Here is an 18,503-nt window from a genome sequence, read left to right as displayed (position 1 = left end):
GTGTGTGTGTGTGTGTGTGTGTTGTGTGTCTTTGTTTTATTTAAAACTCCCAGGTATTAACCATTCCAGATCCTCCTTTGACCATTCTGGAAACCTGTTGTACAGGCTGTCAGAAAAATCTTGGTTCTGTGTGAATTTTAAAATTGAAATGGAACCATACTCATGAAGCCAGGTCCATTGTTCACTTTCTGTTTGAGTACCTGTTGGTTGATTATGGAGTGCATGTATTGTGCTTGAACTGTATTGCTTTTGATATTTCAAAATTGTTTTTTCAATGCTCGTACGCCCTACATATAATTATCTTAAAATGATCATCACAGCATATTTCTCTAGGCAGCTTTGAATATCCTTTCAGCTGCCTGTCTGTGTGCGAATGGGACGTGTTAATGAACAGTGACACTCCCTTGATCAGAGCCTGCTTGCCTCCACAGGCCCGTTCAGTGGAGAGAAGCGCAGAGGAGGGCAGTGCTGATTACCACGATGACCCCTGGAGGATTACTGAAGAACAGCGGGACTACTACACCATGCAGTTCAAATCCCTGCAGCCAGATGTCAGCTCACTCATTTCAGGTAGAAGCAAAATTCTAAAACAATGTGGAGGGTCTGCCAATGTAGATAGTTTAGTTATTTTGGGGAAGGGGGGTTCTATTTTAATTATGTAAACCGTAGCAGATTTAAATGCAGAGCCCTTTAAATGACCATAGAATAAAATGGTATAATGGGGTGCAAAGATAGTATCCTATAGTATACAGTAATACATAATATAGAATAGGAATCTATTGTGTTTTTGGGCAGTGCTGTAGTATTTTTACATGGGTCTATATTCATCTTGCTAGGGTTTTCCCCCAGGGGTGAAGATTGACATTAATATTATTATTATTATTATTATTATTATTATTATTATTATTATTATTATTATTACATACAATAAAAAGGCTGATTGTGGATTGAAAATGCTGGTTAATAGATGTATGTGTAGATCATTAACATTGACCCCTTGGTGTTATACTGTAGTTGTGTCTTGGCTCAGTGGTATGTCATCTTCCTTTTGTACAGTACATGAGAGTAACAGCTAGCATTCTTTTAGTGTAACTGAAAATCTTTTCAGTATTAATAATCTGTGAGCCTAATTTACACCTGAACCTGTTTAATTGCATTCAGCTGTGGCTGATTAAGCACACAGAGACTGAAGTGGGAGAAAATTCTATGGGAGCATTTCTGTTACCCTGCTGCGAATGAGCACTGCACTTCTATTTAAGCAATATCTAAAGGGCGCATTGAGGAGGTAAAAGTTTTATCTAGATGAATACTCTGTTTCTAGCTATTATGTGTCACATGCTGTGGGCTTTCCCTTATTAAGGACCTGTATTTTAACAACATAAGAAGTTACAAATGAGAGGATGCAACTTGGCCCATCACTGCTTGTCCTGTTCCTAGTAGCTGATTGATCCCAGAACCTTGTCTAATCTTTTCTTAAAGGATTTTAATAGTTCAGCATCAATAACATGGTGTCGTTACCCATTCCATACACTCGCCACTCTCTGTGTAAATTAAGTCTTTATCCTAAACAATAAACTCCCAATGCCCTTTGCAGTTGGCACTTAAAAACAAACTTCTGATTAATAGAAGGTGACATTAGTGTGCTCTGTTGAGCCCACCCCAGTAGAGCTCTATAAAATAAGCAAGCATTGATCTTTGCAATTGTAGAAACCCATTGATTTTTGTATTACTTTAAAGCTACAAAGTCGCACATAATTTTTCCCCCCTAACAGTTTATTTTTTATTTATCTTTGGTGCAAGCATGGGACACTCTTCATAGAATTCTAGATGTCAGAACTAGTTCCATCAGCCTTCAGATACTGCACTGTACACCTGACATGTTCCAGGTAATATCCCAGAAAATCTGTACTCACACTATTGTTATTGTGCTTTATTTTCATAGGTTCTGTTGCTAAGAATTTCTTCACAAAATCTAAGCTTTCAATACCTGAGCTCTCCCATATATGGTAAGTATAATACATAATATAAAATATTATAATCCATAATAAATACTTACTAACATAAATACATGCTTTGTGATTGTAGTGTGACAAAACCTAGTAAGAGAGGGATGCTCACACTTTCATGTTCAATGCTGGGCCCCAAACCCTTTTCACAAAGGGTAAACCGTGATCCAATCCAAAATGACACCTAGGTACAGTACAGGGGGTCTCCTACATCACCAGACATTTCGCTGCTTTGTAGGTACCTGTCTTGGAAGTAATCCTGGTAATTGCCCAATCTTACCAAATCAAAATATTTCTCATTTTTTCTAATTGCGCTACAGTTCTGCTGGGATAGCTTGAAAATAGCGGATTGTTGTACTTCTACTAAGCTTACCGCTTACTTATTACAATGGATGCTTTCCAGCCCCCAAGGAATTTGGGGCCTGCTGGTACAGAGCTCCGGTTGACAGCAGGAACATGTATTAAATGGCTTAAACAAGAATTCAAGAGACTTTCTTGTGAGACTTTGTATCCAGTCAGTAGTTTTCATGGAAGGCAGTATTCTAAAAACAAAGCAAAACAGAATATCTGTGAAAAACAAGGTTGTGCCCTGCAAAACTGGTTGTGGTATTACAGCATATATAGCAGTGTTCATAATTCAAGCCACACAAGTAGTAAGCAAGGTGGGGGTGGTGGTGGTGGGGTCCTTTGAATATTGAGAGACTTCAGAGGGAGCAGCACATCGGCTCTGTGACACCCACAGGTTAGGGAGGCAAAATCTTTAGGGACTGTTTCTCCTCACTTCGCTATGTGGACCCAAATGTTGAGGTGCCGGTGGACACCTGCAGGACTTGCCACTGTGTTTCAAAGGCCTGTAGCTTGCTGACATCCGCTGTAATGCTCCTGGGTGTAAGAAAGGAAATGGGACTGGTCGTGGGATCGGAGAAAGACCACTAACCTTCGGTTCTCTTGAGCGCTTGTTGGGATTGCTGAGGTGAAGGAACTTAATTGGACTTTCTAAATTGAGGTAAAATAATTGGGGACAATACATTTATAAAAAAAAAAGTAGGCAAAACCTGAGTAGCTGTTTCAGACGAGATTTCCTATCTCTGTGTGAAGCAATCATGATATGGACCCACTAAAAACTAAAACAAATAGATGATTAAAGTTGATGTAGCTAACAAAATAATTCCATTAAATGTATTTGTCCTGCACTTCCATTGGCTACATAGGTCTCAAATTTGGCTTTTCAAAGAAACAAATGTAGGAGCAAACGTGTATTTTAATGATTTACAACACTCTGGTATCTGATATCTGGTACAACACAGGGTTAAAGAAAGTTCTCAGCTTGCTTGCCTTATCTCCAGGAAGCGTGGCATTTCTCCTTAGTAAAGTCTCAGGGATCAAGAATGTTATTGACTGCAGTATTAAATATGTTTAATTTTTTTTTTTTTTTGCTGCTGCATGTGTTTGTTTTAAAAATGCACATTTTAGACATCCATCGTTGCACTGTACACTACCCTGCTTCGACATGCTTGCAAAAAATGGATACACTATTATCATTATCAGTATTGTAAGATGGATTCACAAATGGGAACTTATTTGGTGACAAAAACATACAGACCAGTTGTCTTCATTGTGTTGACTGGACACACACCTGCTGTAAGTGACAATTAAGCACTGCAATAGCAGCATTGTCAACTGCAATGAGAACCGATGTAGACCTTTGGACACACACTCATATATATTACTCTCAATAGATTGTCATAGAACAGGTCTATACATCTGTAAGTATGCCCATTATTTTGAACATACAGATGCAGGTTTTAACTGCATTATAAATCTTCTAATTGAGTGTAAAATGCAAACTGATAAACTACCCTAAAGCACCAGTTGGGCTTATTTCAGTCCATTCCATGTCAGGATGGCCACTCTTCTGTTTGCTTCTGTGTTGGTAGGGAACTCAGCGATGTTGACTGCGATGGAGCACTGACGTTGCTCGAGTTCTGCGCTGCCTTCCACCTCATTGTTGCCCGTAAGAACGGATACTCTTTACCAGAAAAACTGCCGCAGACACTGCAGCCTGGTTTTCTGCAAATAGATGCAGGTAATTAAATTATTTGTGTGTATGGTACAGTAGATTAATGTATGGAACTCTTTGTTCTGTATTCTAAGCTGTAACTGCTGCAGCTTTCCAACCAATACATAGTATGGTTATAAAGTCATCAAGTGAGTGCTAAACATATTTTACTAGCATCACCATTGGCACTAAAAGACCCTGTAACAGCAGGGCCGTTGCACTGATTGACTTGGGCACTGTTTGTCTCACAGAAGGGTTCAATCAGCAAGATAACACCTGAAGCACGCCGCAGAATGAAAACATTTTAGATGATAGCATCCTTTTAAATCAGTTAGGAAGCAGCTTTGCTGGACCTGTATAAATGTTGGTCACATTCAAATGCAAAATAATCAAAAACATTACTGTTACACAAGCAGTGAGTCACAACAATTCTAAAAAAATACTTTGACAATCATGCACAAATACAGTGCCTATAGAAAGTCTACACCCTCTTGAACTTTTTTTTTTCACATTTTGTTGTGACAGTGCCTCAGAGTTTCATGCATTTAAATGAGGATTTTTTTTCCACTTACCTACACACCATACTCCACACTGTTAAGGGAAAAAAAGTTGTTACTGAGAAAAAAATTATGTATTAAAAATAGAAAACCAAAAGATCATAATTGGATAAGTCTCCACCCCCCCTGAGTTAATACTTGGTGGAAGCACCTTTGGCAGCAATTACAGCTGTGAGTCTGTTGGGATAGGTCTCTACCAACTTTGCACACCTAGATTTGGCAATATTTGACCATTCTTCTTTACAAAACTGTTAAGTTCCTTGGGGAGCGTTGATGGACAGCAATCTTGAAGTCATGCCACAAATTTTCGATTGGGTTTAGGTCAGGGCTCTGACTGAGCCACTCAAGGACATTTACCTTTTTGTTCCTTAGCCACTGCAGTGTAGCTTTGACTGTGTGCTTTGGGTCATTGTCATGCTGAAAGGTGAACTTTTGTATTTAAAAACTTATGTAAAATCTCTGTACTTTGCTCCATTCATTATCACTTCTATCCTGACAAGTGCCCCAGTCCCTGCCGATGAGAAACATCCCCATAACATGATGCTGCCACCACCATTCTTCACAGTAGAGATGGTGTTCTTTGGGTGATGCGCTGTGTTGGGTTTGCGCCAAACATAACGCTTTGCATTTAGGCCAAAAAGTTCCATTTTAGTTTCTTCAGACCACAAAACTTTTTGCCACATGGCTACAGAATCTCCCAAGTGTTTTTTTACATACTTCAGATGGGATTCAAAGTTGACTTTCTTGAGTAATAGCTTCATTCTTGCCACCCTACCATACAGGCCAGATTTGTGGAGTGCTTGGGATATTGTTGTCACATGCACACTTTAACCAGTCTTGGCCGTAAAAGCCTGTAGCTCTTGCAAAGTTGCCATTGGCATCTTGGTGGCCTCTCTGATCAGTCTCCTTCTTGCTCGGTCATCCAGTTTGGAGGGACGGCCTGATCTAGGCAGGGTCTTGGTGGTGCCATACACCTTCCACTTCTTAATAATTGTTTTGACCGTGCTCCAAGAGATATTCAAGGCCTTTGATATTTTTTTATAGCTATCCCCTGATCTGTGGCTTTCAACAACTTTGTCCCAGAGTTCTTTTGAAAGTGCCTTTTTGCTCATGGTAGAGTCCACTTAACTTGGTTTGTGATTTTGAAGGTGGTTGGTTACAGCTGAGCTAATTTAGGGTTGCTATTACAAGAAGGGTGGATACTTATACAATCAAGCTATTTCAGTTTTTATTTTTAATTAATTTTCTACAGATTTCTAAAATATTTTATTCACGTGGAAGTTGTGGAGCAGGATGTGTAGATAAATGAGAAAAAACAAAAACAAACAATTTTAATGCATTTTAGTTCCAGGCTATAAAGCAATAAAAGGTGAACAGGGGTGTAGAGGGTGCAGACTTTGTATAGGCACTATATGTATTCTTTATACATATAACCTGTGTTGTTATTAATAATAATGGAGTATAATGGCCAGTAATTATTATTTTTACTTATTTTAGTGTCTCCCAAAACAAAGCGTGACGGTGCATTTTTGGGTTCTTATTCTGAATTGGTGCCACCAAGTCAACAACAGAAAGAACCAGCTCATTCTGAGGTAAAACAATATTGTGTTTTTTAACCTAAATGTTGCCCTTTAGAAACACAGATATCCACAATGTTGATGCTGTTTTTGCAAATCAATAGGCTGTTTGTTTCTTTTCAAATATATTCACTATCCTTTGTCAAAGGAATCTTCAGTGTTTTCAAAAGGAACTTGGATGCAGGCAGGAGTGGAGCTGGTACACGCTGCATTTTTGCTTGATTAGTGTTGGTGTATTTTCTTAAATATATAATGGTGCAAACCGTGTTAGCTGCTTTTCCAGTCGTGTTCTGAGTTTAATGCTAACTAGACATTTACACTGCCTCCTCTCTGGTGCAAATGCTTTGAAAGCAGATAACTCTAGCCCCTTGACATCTTTTTTTAGTCTTGCCAAGAGTCTGTGTCACTCTTGGGATGATAGACTAGGTTGTGTCAAGCCAGGCCTGGCTCTCAAATTAAATTTGCCACCTCTCAATGTAAAGACATTACAACAATAATTACAACAAAAGCAGTAAAAAAAAAAAAAAACACCACCACAAATCAGAGCCCCTATGTATAGACTGGATATATATCATGGTGATCTACTTTTTTATGATACTAATAGCTTTTTGTGTACTACCACGTCTAACAGATTACAAGAGTTTCCAGCAGTTTCCTCTAGCCTCCATAATCTAATACCCACACTAATAATATAGCTCAGCTCAGAGGACAGTTCTTGCGCAACCTGGTGCCATCATCAGCCAGATGTGGATTCTGACACAAGGTCACTAAGCAATTTATGGCAGATTGTCATTGCATTGTCGGAAAAGGCAGTCATGGCTATTTTGCTATTGGGGTGCAGGATTCAATTCATTACGACTTTCTGCGCCAAATTTAAAATTTGATTGGCTCCTTAACTGAATAAACCCTGCCACCTGAGGTCAGGTGTTTTTTGTTGTTTTTTTTTTTACATTTGCTGTGAAGTATTGCCATGAATTGTTGTTGCACGAAAGTGTCCACTGCAGCGTGCAGCACAGACACTGCTCCAGCTGCTGACGTGCATCTCAAACCCGATGGTTTCAGGGAGATACAAAACCATAACTATTAGAAGTTACTAATATATCACTGATATATCACCAGGAACAGCCTCTGTGGGCCATTCTAAGAAACTGAGATCTGACCACCGAGTCAGAAGTCATTGAACAATGGTGACTATCCCACCAGACAATTGTGTCCCTAAAATTACAGTGAGAAAGAAAAGTAACCTCAGGCAATGTAACTTTCTATTTAACCTTAGCAATGTGCAATAAAACTTGACTACTATTACTGAACTAAAAATTAGAACTTAGAATAGAAAGCTATTTCCACTTTTCTTATGCTGCTGTTGCAGTGTTAAAACTGCACTTCACTATCTGAAGTATAGCATCCAATCGGTCAATGTCCTTGTGGAAATACATTTCCCAAAGCTATTCACGCTATTTACCAAGTAGTGCTTTTTTTTTTGGTTTGTTTTTTTTGTTTTTTTAAAGTAACGCAATTAAAGGAATAAGAAACAACTTAGGACTATTAACAAGCCCCTAAGTATCTCTGTTGCTTATTTCTGGTTTGGTAACTTTATTGGCTGTTTTGTTCCTTTCTGAAAAACCTAATGACAATTTGGAGTAAATAGCTCTGAGAATGTATCTTTTTCTAATTATATATGAGATAATATAAATTAATTCTGTATTTGGGAACTGAATTTAAAATAAAGACAGTAATCAAAGAGCAGTATTCTATTTGTTGTCAGCACCAATTACAATTACAAGTATTTGTTTGTATAAGTTAAACTGTTGGTGTCAGCTTTTAATTGTTATACCTGTTTGTTTAAACTATTATAGGGGATTACATTGCTGCTGGTGGTGTTATGTAACCTTTCTTACTGTGTGTTGTTTAAGCAGTGGGAAGCCATCAATGAACTACCCAGAACACCGGAGCCTCTCATTGTATTTAAAGATGACTCCAGAACTGCTCCACAGGTAAGCGGTTCTTGCAAAGCCCATTTAAGATCATCTTGGTTAACATTAAGTCCTGGTTTCATCATTCTGTTGTCCTGTGTTTTTTTTCAATTGTTTTTTTCAATCAAACTTCATTATAAGAGATTTCAGTTCTATTTTTCCACAGTCAAATTATTGATTCTAAATCTTGTAACTAAAAGTGGCTTTGAAGAGAGCGGGGCAGATATATTATTGATGAATAAATTCACAGTTTGTGCTACGAATCCACAGAAAACCGATTCATTGATAAAACCACAGTCAGAAATTTTCAACAGAAAAAGAATACCATTTTATTAGGCAACAATCATTTTAAACAATTATTATAGTATTACACAGTTTGAAAACCAGACGATGAGTAAAATCCATCAGTTTCGTGTCGTCCTTACAGCCCACTTATGTTTTGCATTTTAAGTACTTTTCGAAAACCAATCGCTGGCAATGATATTCAGGTCTTCATCTGTTTTAGGTTTAACAAAACCATCAATAACTTTAATCTCTGAAACAATTAATTATTTTTTACAAATTCAGCACTTAATGTTGTTTATCCCTTAATTAACAATTGTAAACACCATGGTTTACCAAAATGTACCATGTCTCCCAGTGATTTACAATACTTTGTGTGTAATACCATGATAACTGTGCTTTTACTATTCTTCAGTACACTTTTACTTTGCTAAAGCACATTTAGCTTTTTTAAGGGAGAATTATTTTTGACCTTTCAAATAAAAAAACTCTAAACGTAGATCTACCCCAATGACCTACTTTAACCCATGTAGGGCCCCAAATACAAAATATACCAGTAAGAAATCATTACATGCATTTCCCAGCATTTAGTTATTTCTGAAATTGGGTGAGCAAAATGCATTGATTGGTCTTAGCTTTTCTTATTTGCCTTTTTTATAGGAAACAAACACAGTAGAATCCACATACCCACCTTTATCTGATATAAGCACACCGAAGCAAGAACCAAGGATTGACAGCTGCATGTCAGGTAGTGGACTTGTTTAATTCATGATCTGTGTTTTATGTTATAATTATAGGTTCTGATTTTCATTCACTTTTCACAGTTTTCAGGTTTTAAAAAAATCAAGTTTCATTTTTGAACTTTTAAGAACGGACAGAACAGTGTGAAAACAAATAAAACACGGGATGTTTTTCTTTTTAATATACTTCCATTTAGTACCTTGTAAAAATGATCCTGATCGTTGTTTAAGTTTCACATAATGAAGTGATCTGTCAGGTAACAACTTCATTATTTTTATTTTTATTTTGGTTTCCTGCAGCCTTTAGCCCGAAGAGAAACCCAGCTTTCAAAGACACGTCAGCTGAACACAAACATTTGGAAAATACCTCGGCTGCTAAGACAGGTAATGAGCGTGGCTGCAAACCATATAACCACAGAACAGCTTCAGAGACAATGAATTGCAATATCAATAAAACTTGATGTGGGTTTTATTAAATCGTTAACTATATATACAGTATAGTGTGTTCCTTATTTAGCAAGCAAAAATAAATAAATAAATACACTATATAACTTTCAATGTTGACCACTCGTAAAAACTGGGGAAGTACTGTAGTACTGATTGATTCTAAAGCTGTCAAAGGCATCATTAACCATTTCAGTGCCCAAGATGAGAAACCTTGTATTGAAGAGAGCAAAGGTAGCAGTGTATAATGATCATAGAATAAGCTTTGAGGCACAGAACACTGCCCTGGTCTGATCACTTTTTTACCTTTTTAGAAAAGAAAATGTAGTAAATATTTATTACAATGAAACATATACGTTCTTCAGGATCAGGAGTTCATGTTACTTGGTTCTGAAACTAAAGAGGCCACATAAAGTATAGAAAACACTACACTATCTGTTTCTAAAAAAAACAAGTTTTTTCATTTAGATTATATCAATATATTTTGGTGATGTTACAAAGACATACATGAAAACATGCAACACTGGAACATTTGAAATGTGACACTGCATTCAATTTACTGTGGCATTGTGTTTGATACTTGGCAATGTCAAAAAGTCAGGATCCAGGGAGAAGGAGTTACAAATTCCCCAGCTTGACCGATTTGTAATAAGTCACTTCCCACTGCTCGTCCAAAGGGGACTGGAGATGAATACTAGACGATGGTGTCATCCCAGCACGTTTGCCCTTAGAATCAAAATTGGCACCACTGCAGCTTTTTCTAGAAAGAAGCCGTCAACACACTCTGACCTGGCTGATCCGTGAAGCATGGTAAAGCATTAATGATGTTCATGATGAAATTCACTGACCCGTGTGCCAATAACCCTGTCTGGTGTTGAAATAGTAATAGAACCAGAGAGGAAACTGGAAAACAGTGTATCCTATATGTATCAATGAAATGGGTAAGGGCTGGTGCACACTGTTGCTATTGAACTGCAGTGATGTTCAGTTAAACATATGTATTTTACCACTTATAATAAAGGTCAATGAATACATCTAGCACAATAACCCCAAAAGTGAATGTGGGTGGTAGGCAAGCTGAATGAGCCAGAACAGCACACAGGGAGTTACATGTAATGGATTTTTACAAATCACAAAAAATAATTAGACAGACGTTTTGATGTGTTTATGTCTTTTGTTTAAAGTAGACAAAGATTTTAGCTAATGCTTCCTTGCTTTTTGGATAATGCATCAGGCTTTGTCTATTTGACTTTCCTATAGTATTAATTTGCAAATTAAATAAGAAAGGATAGCATTGAAGACAATTTGTTAAATGTAAGAAATCTGCTAGAAATATTTTGAACAAAAGAAACAAAAGGATAATACACCATGCCTGCCTAATAGTGTTTAATATGGCCCTTTTAAAAGTTTACCATGATAGATTTGCACATATTTATTTTCAATATTTATATTCTGCATTTTCCAAGGTTAACCATGAATTTTGCTTAACCAGAGTTTTTTTCCAATCTTCTTTGTGCTTTACCATACTTTTACTGTGCTTTACTACACTTGTCAATTTTTGTCATACCATAGACGATAGTAAACATTTATAAGGTGTATTTAAATGTCTTAATGTGAAATAAAAGGACTGATGAACAGGGTTGTTAGTAATATTAATGACACTGAAGAGGGCTGTGTTTTGTTCCCTTGTTTTAAATGCAGTTGGTTTAAATGTAATTCTTACTGTAATAATTGACAGTTTGGGTTTCAGTGTTTAAGGCTACATGCCCAGGTTAAAAACTGAAAATGAAATACTTTCTGTCTCAGCAGAGAAATGGCACACTGGTTGTTAATTGCACGGGAAAAAAATAAGATTTTAAGGATGGTGTTATTTTAATGCATTCACTATGAATTCTGTTCATTTCATTTTAATTACAGAGCACTTCACTGAACTCTATTTACCTAGAAAAGACAGATTGAGGTTTCTCAGAATGGTTCCTCTCATATGTCATTTTCTCTACCCTATTTAATTTACTGCAGTAAAGTTTTCAATCTTTGACCTGTTCGTGGCAGCTGGACCAGAGCATTTGTTACAGCGCAGTGAAAGAAATAGAATGCAGATGGCAACAGCAGCAGTAAGAGACGTAAGGGTCACAGCTAGGGTGGTGCTGTGCTTTCTTTTTTGAACAACTTGAGAGCAAAACAACACTTTCCATTGAAAAAAAAATAAGTTCAGACTGGAGGTTAAACAGTACTAAGAATAACAGACCAGAGAATTATGATGACAGTAAGTAAATTAACTTTTTAACTTTAAACACTTAATCATAAATTATGAGGTAACACTATCAGAAACTTAGTCATGGAGACAAACTTGTCAGCTAATGCCTTCATCAGTTTTTAACAGCATTACTGGACTTGGGGGTACATTTTATCCATGGCTGATTCTAGTGAGGTATAGATTGATCAAGTTACTTTTAACTTTTAGTTTACAAAAGAGGTAATTTGAATCATTTTTATAAAGTGTATGCATAGGTAATGCAGTATGTTGGAAAAATGTACTGTATATATTGAGTATTTATTAAAAATAATAGCAATGTACAAAAGTATAACTTTTCTACACATTGTATAATATAGCAACATACATATATAGAAAGCTGTAATAGCATAATGTGTAAATATTGAGATCAGAAATAAGGTGGAGATGAACCAAAACATTTTACTTAAGATAATAATAATCTTTATTTTCATATAGTGCCTTTCATAGTGGACCACCATCACAAAGCACTTTACAAGATACGAGACTAAGGTGTGTGAACTATACACCAGCTGCAGAGTCACTTACAACAACGTCTCACCCGAAAGACGGAGCACAAGGAGGTTAAGTGACTTGCTCAGGGTCACACAATGAGTCAGTGGTTGAGCCGGGATTTGAACCAGGGACCACCTAGCTACAAGGCTGTTTTTTTTAACAGCCTCCTGTAATACAGTTTTTAAATAAATTACTAAATACAAAAACAAAACAAAAAAACAGCTTCAAATTGCAAACTCATGTTTTTTTTCAACCCCTTATGTTTTGTATGCAATTGTTGTGGGTGTTTCTAATTGCACTCACTCAAATGTGCTATGTACTGGGTTTAGCTGCAGCTCTTGTTGCCATAGATCTCTGTAACCCAGGCTTAATCAGCCCGTGCCTTACAGTCCGAGCCAGTTTAATGAACTGGTGCTAAGGATCTTACTTACCAAAGACCCTTGGACTGATACAGCCTGGGTTACGTATGCCTATAGCAGGCAACTAGAACTTTAAAGCTGCTCCTGAAATCAGGTAAAAGTACTTTACGCAGAAAGTACATTTTAAAAAATAAATCAATATCATCTGGCTTAGAGTGAATCTCCCAAACCAAATGGTTTAAGATTTTCAATTGACAGTCTGTTGAACTTTGTGATCCATCTCACTCATAAGGTTTAGCCCATTTGGCTCATTTTCAGAATATCATGACTGGACACCTTGCCATTCACACAGCAGAAAAATCACCTGCAAACAAATCATATCTCAGACATTAACCGTGGCAAGCTGAAAGCAAAATGTGCAACACACTGTGAAATAGGCATAGAGAAGATCTGAGCAAATCCTCATGTCTTGTAGAGTAACTCCTGGAATCATTTATCTCAGAGGCTGGTGACTGATCCCTTTAAAACACCTGCAAACACCTGCAGACATCTAGATCCAAAATGTTTGGAGGTTAAGTGGTTAGTCATGAAAGTGTTTCCTTAAACTCTGTAAGGAAGCCTTCACTTCATGTCACTGTTTGTTTTCAGATCCTCCACAAGAGCTGGATCTCCAAGTAAAGTCAAGAACAAGACAGAGGTAGCATATTCTTTTATGAGTCTAAAGCTGTCAAGCAAAATGTACTGCTGCATGTAGTGTCCAGGGTTATGATTGAGGTAGTGCATGTAAGGCAGTACTTCAGCTCTGTAACTGCTCTAGCCAACTGGCCTAGCTCTTTTGGACAGTGGATGAGAGTCTGTACCCAGTCTCTCCGCCTGTGCATCGGGTTGCCTCGCCCTGTGATCTCCCTTCGTTGGCCAGAACACTAGCACCTTCTAGACTGTATACCCAATAACATAAACTCATATTAAAACATATACACAGTAGTAAGGTAGGAGATGGCCAAACATTTTGTTGGGTGGCAAATCAGATTTAGCATTTATAAAGTTAAGTGTTTGTGAGATGTTAAAAAGAGATCATGTTGGGAGTTAGCAGCTGTTTCAGAGTTAATGTAGAATAACTGAGGAACATGTGAACTCTGTATTTTGCCAGAGAAGAAATCGGATATTGGAACATGAGTTTCCTAACATGTATAAACAATAGGCTATGTCTGGTAAACTCTGCCCTTTCTTTATTTAAGCCTTTTTTTTGCTGCTTCAGCTGTGGTTTTAGTCTCTGTATAGTTTAAAATTCATAATGAATATAATATGAAGAAACACAAAAAAACATGTTCATGCCAGCTTTAACTGTCACGCAACACTTCCTGCCTAGCTCATAAAAATATACTCCAAATTCCACTTGGATCTAGAGAGAGGTTTACTTGAGGTTCCATTGCTTAAAGAAAATGTACTATGTACAGTATGGAATTGTTGTGAATGTACTCCAGAATGTGCATTGCTGGTATTCTAATGCATGCGAACTTGTGTGAATAGTGGCTTCTATTCTAATGCATCTTGCTAATACCCAATCAGATCGTACTCCAGCACCTCAATAGGCGATGCCATGAAGAAGGTTGAGGAGCCCCCTACACCACCCCCGAGGCCACAGAAAACACACTCCCGAGCATCTTCTCTGGACCTCAACACAATCTTCCAGCAGAGTAGTCAAGGTGGCTTAAAATCGCTCTTTCTTATAATGCAAAACTGGTGGGGGAAAAAAAACACATTGTCACATCGATTACATACAGCGCTTCCTTGTTGTTTTTTTTTTCTGTTGGATAATTTGAGAGTTTGGTTTCATGCTTTAGGCTGTGTGGCAAGTCAACTGTACTTGCACTGTACTTTGCTGGCCTTCAGTAATTCACGTTTTTTCGTATTTCATAGATAACAACGGAGCAGTGTACAGTACACGCACATTCAATCTCTAAAAAAACAATCAATATCAGGGCCTATATCCTGTCAGTTTTGCTTTCGAATAGGATATCAGCTAAGCTGTCCATGACAAGCTGCTACTTGTCCAGGGGCATACCTGATAGACTGGACTGTTTGCTTAAAAGGTATGTGTTGAAGTAGGGTTCTGAATGCAGTTGATGAGCTAACACAGCAGAGAACTATCAAAGGGACCAAAATACGAGTGTTAACTAAAAACAGGTCAAATTTTATTAATTGATTCTATAGTAAACTCAACACATATTTTAAAAAGACTTATAAAGAAAAAAGACTCATATTTGGTGTGGATACCAAATAATGCACCTCATTGGGATACATTCTATATTTGATGTTTCCCAGGCAACCCCAGTAACAAATTGCAGCTGTTTTTGCATCTTCATTGGATTCAGTTTAACTAGGGAATAAAAAATAATCAGTTTTGACCGAGTACACGCTTGACTTCCTCTTAATTCATAATAAGAACTTCCCCTTGTCCTTTATTACTTTATGGGATTGTATTATTTGGCACAAATTAAAGTAACTATTTAATATTGTTCATGTTAAAGAACAGAGTTTAGAATAAGAACTATAGAAATATCACTGCCTTGTATAGACTGGAGAAGGTGCTGCCAACAGCATGGAAAGGTATATGATTTTTTAAAAAGGAAATCAAAGGCAATGCTTTAGGACTTGTCTTTCAACAGCATACATAATTGTTTCTGAAAGCTTGTGTGCAACAACAGTATGAAAAACCTTATATCATTATTGAAGCAACAGAATCACTCAATGATTATAAACATCCCAAAAAAAAAAAAAAACATAAGGGAGAAGTTAAAAAAAGACACAAGAATTGTTTTTAATTTTTTGTTATTTTGTGAAGCAAATCCAGCGTGTTGCTTGTGGTTACTATATGATTTCTAATGTCCTGTAAATCTTTTACTTTAGGCTACAAGGGTGGTTGGCTGCCCCCACCAGCACTCCCTCCAAGGCCTTTGGCAGCACAGGTATAAACCAAAGCAGTGAAGCTCCGGCACACAGTGAATTTGTACCCACTTGGACTGTCTCCCTGGGATATTCTTCAGGGGCATCCCCCATGTTTCCAAGTTGTAGCCAGTGAAAGTACAATATATATATATATATATATATATATATATATTATATATATATATATATATATATATATATATATATATATATATATATTGAGTTATCAAGCTAGTTAAACTGTAGTACTGAAATGCCAGTGTCAACGAAGGTATCAATTCCCATCTAGCAGTATGTATGGTGCTTATACAGAACAAGAATCTGTTAGCTCTCATTACCATAACAGCTTCTTAGCAAATTTGAAATAATTTTTCACGGTTTTAAATTAATTGGCCTTATCAAGTACATTGAAATGTACTTGCAATACACAACTGTTCCTGTTCACTTCCATAGGTTTATTGGGGTATTGTTCTCTAAGTTTGTAAGATATCTCTCCTTTCTTTTAATTATCGTCACGCATGACTGAAGTAGCAGTTACTTCTTTCAGACTAATGCCAGACCCAAGGCATTTTATGGTGCTGGGTCTATTGTAATGAACTGAAGTTTGATCTTTAAAACGTCTTGGGCTTGCTAGTAGTCTAATATTGCTGACATCCAAAAAAACTTTTTTTTTGTATATGGAATTGTTTCTAACATTGAAAAGTGAATCTGGGGCGAATAAAAGTTAAGTGCTTACCTCGCAACAGTGCAGTCATATTTCAAATCAGGCAGGACTAACAGGAAAAAAGGAAGCCAATTAATCCTCACTTGCAGGCAATATGGGGGACTTAATTGGAGAATAAATCAGTGTGCACACTGCTGTTCTTAAGTTGTTGGTTGATTTATATAGATAGATAGATATTGTAAAACTTCAAAAAAAAAAAAAAAGCTTAAATGAGATCTAAACCCTATTTCTAATGTTAATACTTTCTAACATTTATAAAATGACTGTAACCCGGACTTGAACCTGCTAAAGTGTGGCTTGCAGGCTAACTGCTCTGTCATCACCACTTTAAATCATACAGCTTCCTTGCGGGTGGATAGAAAACTGCTTAATAGAATCTCTGGTTAATTGAATCAAGACAAAACCTGCTTATTGAATTAACCACTTTAGGTGATTTAAAAGTTATACAGATGGGGGCTCCCGTGTGGCGCATCCAGTAAGGTGCTCCACATGGAGTGCAAGATGCACCCTATAGTATGGATGTCGCCAGTTCAAGTCCAGGCTATTCCTTTGCTGACTGAGGACAGGAGCTCCCAGGAGGCAGCACTGAATTGACCAAGCACCACCCAGGGGTAGGGAAGGTTAGGTCAGCCAGGGTGTCCTCAGCTCACCATGCACCAGCAACCCCCATGGTCTGACCATGCACCTGCAGGCTTGCCTGTCCAGGGCTGTGTTGTCCTCCAACACTGTAGCTCTGGGTGGCTGCATGGTGAGCCTGCAGTGTGAAAAGAAGCAGGCAGCCCCTCCCTGAGCTAAAAAAAAAAAATAATAATTGGACACTACTAAATTGGGGGGAAAAAAAACAAAAAACTAATTGGGAACTACTAAATTAAACATATATAATTTTTACCACAGTGTACTGTCAGGATTTCACTGTAAACATATACAAATTAATTCTCAATAATCAATAATAAATATCTACACCATGACAAATCATTCTTTGTGAACTGGTTCTGTGTTTGACTCTGTTTTTCAGATTCCACACTTTGTTTCCAGCACAGAAACAACATCACAGCAAAAGCCAGTTCGGAAACTCAACTTCGCAGATTTCAGCAAATTCAGTGAAGAGGTAAAAAGATGCCAGTGATAATACACCTGGGGTTTGTCCTGTTTGCAAACTGTCTATGTTATAAAACTAGCAAAAAAAAACAAACAGTTATTTCTTACTAGTTATATAATATTTACAGTTTTATGTGTGTTCTCTTTTTTTTCTCAAACAATTGAGGCATTGCACTGTTTGCATATAGAACAAAATCTGCTCCAGATGGCTTCCATCAAATAGAAAGAAAGAGTTTTTAGTGCTGCTGTCATTTTTTCCTAAAATGTATAAGACAAATGCTTGTGAAGGTGATAGAGAGATTATGTATTTCCAGTGTGGGATGAAAAGGTAACCTACTTAAAAATGTAAAGATTGTTCTGCAAAGGGTCATGTACTACAGTTCACTCAAAGAATGAAGGTTGACAGTAGTGTGTGGTGGGTCTGCACCAACTCATTCTAGCGCTGCTGTTTTTGTCACAGGCTAAGTTGGTCCACTGCTGTGTTGATCCTTTTCTACCGTCTAATGGAATGCTAATCCACAAAGTGCTTTCCGAAGGGGTTTAGACGAATTCATGTGCAAAGAGTAAAAAGCAGGACTGCAAAACAACAAAGCAGTAAATTGAAACCTACAAAGTATTCCTAATGAAAATAAAGAGTTTTATATTGGTCTCCAGCCATTGCTATGGCAACTTTTGATTGCCATGGAGACGTGATTCCTAGTTTTAAAAGCATTACTTGTGCTGTTTTTGAACCAATTTTGATCTATTAGAACAAATTACCTGCCTGTCATATTGACTCTCATTTTGTCTTGAGGATTTGTTTCTCTTATTTATGTTTTTTCATGTTGGTATTCAGTCGACCCAGGGTGCTTTATTAGGAACTTTCATGACATGAAACAGTTGTTGACTAGGCTTTAAATTGGGTTCTATAGAAGTCAGTCTGAAATTCTGACATGCACAGCAGTGAC

General features: G+C 37.2%; 1 protein-coding gene across 2 annotated transcripts in view; it reads left to right on the top strand.

The window, feature by feature from the left end:
* Nucleotides 1-18,503, top strand: part of LOC121327578 (ralBP1-associated Eps domain-containing protein 2-like) — a 63,227-nt gene that overhangs the window by 27,412 nt on the left and 17,312 nt on the right. Inside the window, exons 6-16 of one of the 2 annotated variants that reach the window (XM_041271682.1) lie at nucleotides 432-570; nucleotides 1,943-2,006; nucleotides 3,944-4,092; nucleotides 6,120-6,214; nucleotides 8,116-8,193; nucleotides 9,115-9,202; nucleotides 9,495-9,578; nucleotides 13,434-13,482; nucleotides 14,355-14,491; nucleotides 15,696-15,754; nucleotides 17,474-17,566. In XM_041271682.1, the coding sequence (XP_041127616.1) occupies nucleotides 432-570; nucleotides 1,943-2,006; nucleotides 3,944-4,092; nucleotides 6,120-6,214; nucleotides 8,116-8,193; nucleotides 9,115-9,202; nucleotides 9,495-9,578; nucleotides 13,434-13,482; nucleotides 14,355-14,491; nucleotides 15,696-15,754; nucleotides 17,474-17,566 (1,035 nt within the window). Of the gene's footprint in view, nucleotides 1-431; nucleotides 571-1,942; nucleotides 2,007-3,943; nucleotides 4,093-6,119; nucleotides 6,215-8,112; nucleotides 8,194-9,114; nucleotides 9,203-9,494; nucleotides 9,579-13,433; nucleotides 13,483-14,354; nucleotides 14,492-15,695; nucleotides 15,755-17,473; nucleotides 17,567-18,503 lie in introns of both variants that reach the window. The other variant, XM_041271681.1, reaches the window with a different exon arrangement.

This window comes from Polyodon spathula, chromosome 15 (genome assembly GCF_017654505.1).
Source record: "Polyodon spathula isolate WHYD16114869_AA chromosome 15, ASM1765450v1, whole genome shotgun sequence".
In the NCBI taxonomy this organism is placed as follows: Eukaryota; Metazoa; Chordata; class Actinopteri; order Acipenseriformes; family Polyodontidae; genus Polyodon; species Polyodon spathula.
Note: the sequence above shows the minus strand (reverse complement) of the source record. Positions and strands in the feature narration are given on the sequence as shown.